At 33.9% G+C, this 6,802-nt stretch overlaps 1 protein-coding gene across 1 annotated transcript; it reads left to right on the top strand.

Annotated features, from left to right (window-relative positions):
* Positions 1–835: 835 nt before the first annotated feature.
* LOC140435960 (tubulin polyglutamylase complex subunit 2) lies at positions 836–6,054 on the top strand. Its single transcript, XM_072524671.1, has 2 exons — positions 836–1,002; positions 4,994–6,054. Exon 2 carries the CDS (start codon positions 4,998–5,000, stop codon positions 5,859–5,861), a length of 864 nt encoding a protein of 287 aa, XP_072380772.1. The 5' UTR covers positions 836–1,002; positions 4,994–4,997; the 3' UTR covers positions 5,862–6,054.
* Positions 6,055–6,802: the final 748 nt, after the last annotated feature.

Raw genomic sequence — 6,802 nt, 5'->3', positions numbered from 1 at the left:
GAAGTTGTTATTGTAAACATAAAGGGGAATGCTGACAGGGCTTCTAACAACTAAGACAAATACCTACATCCTAAATATTTAAATTTAGAACTCTTCAAACTGTAAAAGTTCTTGTAAAAAGTGAATTTTGACCCAAGAAACAATTAATAAAACAGTTTTTATGGCAAACCAGTACAAATGCAATTTAAACAGATTGGTAGGTAAGGTAAGTAAAAACATCTCTTACATTGTAAACTATAATAATATTAATAAAAAAGGAGGACATACCTACTACTTATGTACCGTTTATTATTCTTTTAGATTTCTTTGAATCGTCAAAAAACTTATGACACCCTGTGGTGTAAGAAAAAATTAACCATTGAAGACTGCAAAAGTCACAACATTGTAGATTTATAATAATAATGAAATAGAAAAAAGATATGAATACCGAGAATTTAATATAAAGATAATAAAAACATTTGTAACAGGGAAAAAATGGATTGGAGCAACAATAGTTGCTCAATGAAAAGTAGAGTTAACAAATTTATATCTAAACGTAAATTAACAACGACTTTTAAATTTAAAAAGAATAGAATTTACTATATTAACTATAAACATTATATTATTATAGTTTCCTTTTTCGCAAATTGCTTTTAAATATTTTTTTTTTCAAGAGATAATGCGCGAAGAATTGGCAACATAGCTCTGTCATACAAATTGCAGTAGCGCACGCGTTTGCGAACGCGCCGACTTGTTGGCTGCAGTGTTTGAATTTGCCCGCCTCACTTCTTATTGATTTATTTTCAACCAATTCTTGCGAAAGTATTGAAATAATAAATACCGCCCCGTGGCAATCGCACAAAGTAACATTAGCATTGATAAATCTTTTAAACATCACATTTGACAAAATTATACTAAGATAAGTTACGTCTAATACATGCATTGTAGTTGGCCCAACAGTATATTAAACAAAGAAAATAGATAAAATACCCAATATTAAAAGATAATAGTTTATTTGTTAAGGTGGGTTAATTTTATTTTTTTAAGTCATACAATATTTCGTACAAATATTTTTTTAATTAATAGAAAATGCATGATAATTTTTTAAGAATAAAAATTTTAAAAGTATTTACAAATTTCTAATTATTTGTTATACTACTAACAAATTAAAGTTTAAAAGTTGTGTCTTATATTCTATATTAGAGTAACAATTATACAAAATACTGTACAGTTGGTTGTCTACGTTAGACCCACACATCTCCCACAGGCGTAATGTTATCTATGAGACCTTCATTATTTTTATAAGATTTTAGATAACGTCATTGTGTTTTAATTTTTTTTCTTGTAAACGCAATTTCCCTTTTTGAAGTTTATTAATTCAGCATATTACGTCATTTATTTTCTTTTTAATTTAATATGGCCTTTCCATTGTATTTTAAGTTTAGGAAAAAGGCTTCGATATTGTGGAGTCTAAATAATATAGCCTGACAAGTTAGACGACTCCATTCGTGAATCGAGCATTATAATAATCTGTCCTTATCGCTGCTGTCTGAATGTGTTGTTAAGTAAGGTCGTAAATATTGTTTATTTTAACTTAATTTATTTAACCGGTTTATATTCAACCGTAGAAGTGTTCTGGTTTGAGATCTCATATGCGTCAGTCCATTTTGTAAAATAATCTATGGTTATGACATAATGACGGTATTAGATTTTTATTTCGATGCAGGGAAGCGGCAAGCCGCTTATACGTATTTCAACCTCTTTAGGTCTCATCAGAGCGGCATATGCTGCTGCTCTGAATCGAAACAAAATCATGACAAAATCTATCCCGTCATAGGACAATAATTATCGAAATAATTATTTACAGATGTTACAACGCCATCTAATAACAACAAGAGAAATCATAAGATTTCTTACTTGGCGAAACTGAATTCAAATCTTTACCACTGTGCTTTCTACAAGTTGCAAAGCAAACAGATTGATGAATTAATTCTATGGTTATGAGTTATGAGGATATCCTTATTTGTAGCAACCATTCTAAGTACGTTTTACAATACCAAACGCTATTCTCCATCACAAAATATCTTTCATCATCATCGCCAAATCATCTATTAGTATCCGGGTGAGGTGCTATTGCAGGGTAAGGTAAAATATGCCCAGATGTTAAATCATATTGCATTCTAATGAATCCTACTGAATCATATACAATATTCTTCTTCTTCTTGATGTGCCTATCCGTTACGAATGTTGGCGATCATCATGGCAATCTTCATCTTATCTGCAGCAGCACGGAAAAGCTGCACAGATGTTGTATTGATCCAGATTCTGAGGTTCTTTAACCAAGATGTTCTTCTTCTTCCTGGACCTCGTTTTCCAAATATTTTTCCTTGCAGGATGGCTTGAAGGAGAGCATATCTGGATTAATTTCGCGATTTTGCATAATATGTCCGAATAACTGTAACTTTCGAGATTTGATGGTGGTCAGTACCTCTCGGTTCTTATATATTCTTCTGAGTACCTCCTCATTTGTGATTCGGTCAGTCCACGGGATCTTAAGCATTCTCCGATATAGCCACATCTCAAATGCTTCTAGTTTTCTGCACATATCTTCGTTCAAGGTCCACGATTCAACACCATAAAAAAGGACAGAGAAGACGTAGTATCGCAGCATTCTTACTTTTGTATCAAGGGAGAGGTTGTGACTCTTGAAGAAGGCCCCCATCCGATTGAAGGTGGATCTAGCTTTTCTGATGCGTGCTCTAATCTCCTGGTTGTTGGTCCATTCTTCATTTATTATGGTGCCGAGGTAGTTGTAGTGCGTCACTCTTTCTACAGGGGATTGGTTGACGTAGAGTTGACCTTCTGTTATTCTTTTCTTGCTAATTATCATAAGCTTTGTCTTCTTAACGTTTATATTGAGTCCATATTGTTGAAGTCCATAAGATAAGGTAGGTGAGGGTAAAAGTCTGCATGGGGTAAAAATCCGAATGGGCTTTCTTTCTACTTTATTCACTCACGATACGCATGTATTTTTAGAAAGAAAGCCGAAAAGGGGTGCTTTAAGAAGAACGACAAAGTCTGGCTCCATAATCCCAAAAAGCGAAATGGTTGTTCTCCCAAGTTGCAGTAGTTTTGGGAAGGTCCATACCTCATCATGAAGAAGATCAACGATGTCATCTACCGAATAAGCAAGATTCCGAGAGGAAAGCCAAGATAGTACACCATAACCGGCTGGCGTCTTTCGAAAGTGACCCCGACGTAGATGAAGAAGTGGAAGTAAACCAAGTCCAAGATGTGTCTGACCTCACGTTTGAGGAATTCATGGGGGCCTATGGAGGTACCGGTAAAGCAAGACATGGTGTTACCACTGAAGAAAAGCAAGATCTACTCGCGCTTCCCGATGACTACTCGCTAGCCCTTACCATCCCGGCCAGTATCAAAGACGCACCAGGGTTAGCATCCGTCTTTCGAAGGAAGTTCGGTCGAGTTGCAGAACTTCAATGCCAAGTGCCAGCTCCCGGGAAAGTATTGAAACTCCAAGATGCATCACGTTACCTTTTCTACCTGGTAACAAAAGACACTGCCCGTGACCAACCTACCTACCGAGATTAATGGGAAGCCTTACTTCAATTGAGAGAGCACGCACTAGAGTCCGATGTACAAAAGTTAGAGTGCCGCCAATTAGATTGGAGGGTTATCCGAAGTATGGTGGAGGAGATCTTTAGAGACACCGAAGTCCAGGTGTTAGTCTGTTGCAATCCGCATAGTTACTGGTGCGGAGAGAAAACCGTCCCTTGTCATTTTTATACAACTGGAAGTTGTAAAAGAGGGTCAAGTTGCCGATACCAGCATACCGTTCCAGTTCCAATCCCGACAAGGTTCCAGGACTAACCATCTTTTAAGAGGGGGGCAATGTTACGATAAATATTATGACTTATAAAACTGTAAACATATTATTTCTAAATCTATTCTATTCTAGTAAGTTCGCCGCTCAGCTGAGAAACCTGTCTGCCTTCCATCCTTTTCGATGTGGGTCGCCGTCCGAATTCGACAGAATTCTCGATTAACGGTATTTTATATTTAAAGAGGGAATTTTGTTGAAAACAGTTAGTTCTAGTTCTAGTTTTGAATATCGAGTTTAAATTGTAAGCCCGAAATAAATATAAATAAATATTGTGAAATAAATTAGTGAATATTGTAATAAAGATTTTAATAAACTTGTAAGTGTTATAAATGTAGAACCTTTTATAATAAATAAAGACAATAAATTAGATTTAATAAAAATACAATATATATATATATATATATATATATATATATATATATATATATATATATTCGTTTTTTAGGCATAAACGCCCATCCAGTAGGGATCTATAGAGATTATGCCGCATTATGCAAGCTCTTATCTCTTGCCGTACTGTTCCTGCATATGTCTATCCTCCATAGTCTAAGTAGCAGAGTCATATAGAAATTTTAAACTATATACTGGGAATATTTTGACTGAATTATTGTCGAAAATATAGAACACACAAATTTCTACCACACCTTATACCTTTTTATTAGCCAGGGGCCGATATAGTTGGTATTTCATTGGAAGTTCTTCCCACAGACCACTAATAAGTGATAAATAATAAAGTGATAAGTGAGGTAGGTGATCTGTGGTTCTTCCCCATTATTCATGATTATTCTACTTTTTTCAAGTAAAAAGTTCTACAAGAGTAAGTTTACTTTATTTATTAATAAGGTGTGGTACGAATTTTTGTGTTATATGTTTCCGACAATGACTTTATCAAAATACTCTTAAACTAAGTGAACTTTTTGACAACTGTCAACTATATATTTGTCCAAAATATATAGTTGATAGTTGTCAAAAAATGGATGCATTTCCAAAATTTGTTTTAAATTATGCCTTTATTTCTTGACGTTAATCTATACGTTATAAATAGCATCATTAAGAACTGAAAATAAATTTTATGGCAATGCCAATAACTAATTATGAAACTCTTTACAGGAAAATGGGATTTGTTGTAGACAAAGTTTCCGAAGACTCATTTTATGAAAATCTTCTTCTTGGATTATCAAAGGTATTAGAAAAATCACCCTACATATCCAACCTTTCGCTAAAGAGATTCTCAGGATTGAGACAGATAGATATTAGAACTTGGGAGCATAATAACGGCATCTCTTTACCCGAAGATTTAAAATCTTTTTATTCGTCAACAAATGGGTTCTTGTATTCTTATGATTTTTCTTACGAAATAGAAAATCAAGAAAAAAAGAACGTAAGACAAGGAAAAATAGAAATAAATCCTTTGAATGATGTATTAAGAATATATGGTTATGAAACTAAAAATACAGCTCAAATAGAAAAAGTAGGAACAAAATTTAAACTTGTGCTATCTAAGGATAGTAAAGTGTTCGAACTTTGTTCAATAGATGAAAATGCAAAACTTGTCTTGGTGTATATAAACACATACTCGAATCCTACTATATGGTTGTACACAATTTCTATGGTATTCAATTATCTAGCTGATGATTTTACCACATATTTTCGAAGATGCATTGCCCACTTAGGCATCCCTTGTTGGCAGTATATAGCTTCTAGCAGAGGTCTGCCCGAATGGGCAAAGGAAATTTTTCTTCTACTAGCTCCAGGGGTATTACCAGAAGAAAAAAATCTGGTTGACATACCGAAAGTTCATATAGATGATACAAATATAATTGATCCAGCTGTTTTCATGAGTTCTACTAACAGCAGTCATGGTCTTATCATGCAGGCCATGCAACAAGCTAGGGCTACTAAAGACCGAGAAAAAAAATTAAAGCATGCCAACAAACGTCAAGTGAGCAACCGATTAACTAAAAAACATGATAAATAAAACTAAGAAAAAAGAAACAAGCATGTTATTTTACTACCTTTTTAAATTATTTTAAACCTTTTCTTTTACTAATGTCAGAAGTATTTATTCTTTGGAACAACGCTATCTTTATATACCGGGTAATATCAATATATAACACAACCAACCTAGGGACACTGATAAATGTACTTTTTAAATATTCGATAAAATAATAATAGTGACTAGTAGTTTACAATTTGATCAGATCAAACGAAAAAAATAAAACTTAAAAATTGTAAAAAAACTTGATTGACCGCGATACTTGTAAGCGGTACTGAGCGACTGCGTCAAGTTTAGTCGAGCGATTTTAGTAGAACAAGAGTTAAATAAAAATTGTAAGGATCTTTCTTTCAGTGGAAGCCAAACTTTCGATGTTGCCCATTGATGTTGGATTTTATGATACGTCTGGTGAGATGTTTTGTATGCTCTAATGTTGATAGATATACCCTGTTTAGATGCAGACCAGAAAGTTTTAATCTTTACGATTAAAATTAATGGTATGTTTATGAAGATTTGATAGCCTTTCTGAACATACGTGGATAGTAGTGACTTTATGAGTCGGCATAAAGTTATACAAGGGAAAGTGGAAGAAAAAAAAAGGACCGGGAAGACGACGCACGTACTGGTTGAAAAATGTAAAGCAGTGGAATGAAGAAACAACAATAGGACTCTTAGAACTGCTGCAGACAGAGTAAAATGGACTGCGATGATCGCCAATATCCTTAAAAGATGAGGCACATGACGAAGATAAGGGCGTCAACTTGATTAATGCTAAGACATTAGACTTAAGACATTATTTCAATCGAACCTATTGATAAACTACTATTGTGGAACATAGAAAATGAAGCAGCAATAGTAATATATAAAATATTCGTATATAATAGGACTGGGTTTAAGTTAGATAAACTATAATAGAATACGGC

This window comes from Diabrotica undecimpunctata, chromosome 3 (assembly GCF_040954645.1).
Source record: "Diabrotica undecimpunctata isolate CICGRU chromosome 3, icDiaUnde3, whole genome shotgun sequence".
In the NCBI taxonomy this organism is placed as follows: Eukaryota; Metazoa; Arthropoda; class Insecta; order Coleoptera; family Chrysomelidae; genus Diabrotica; species Diabrotica undecimpunctata.
This window is presented reverse-complemented; position numbering and strand designations above follow the sequence as displayed.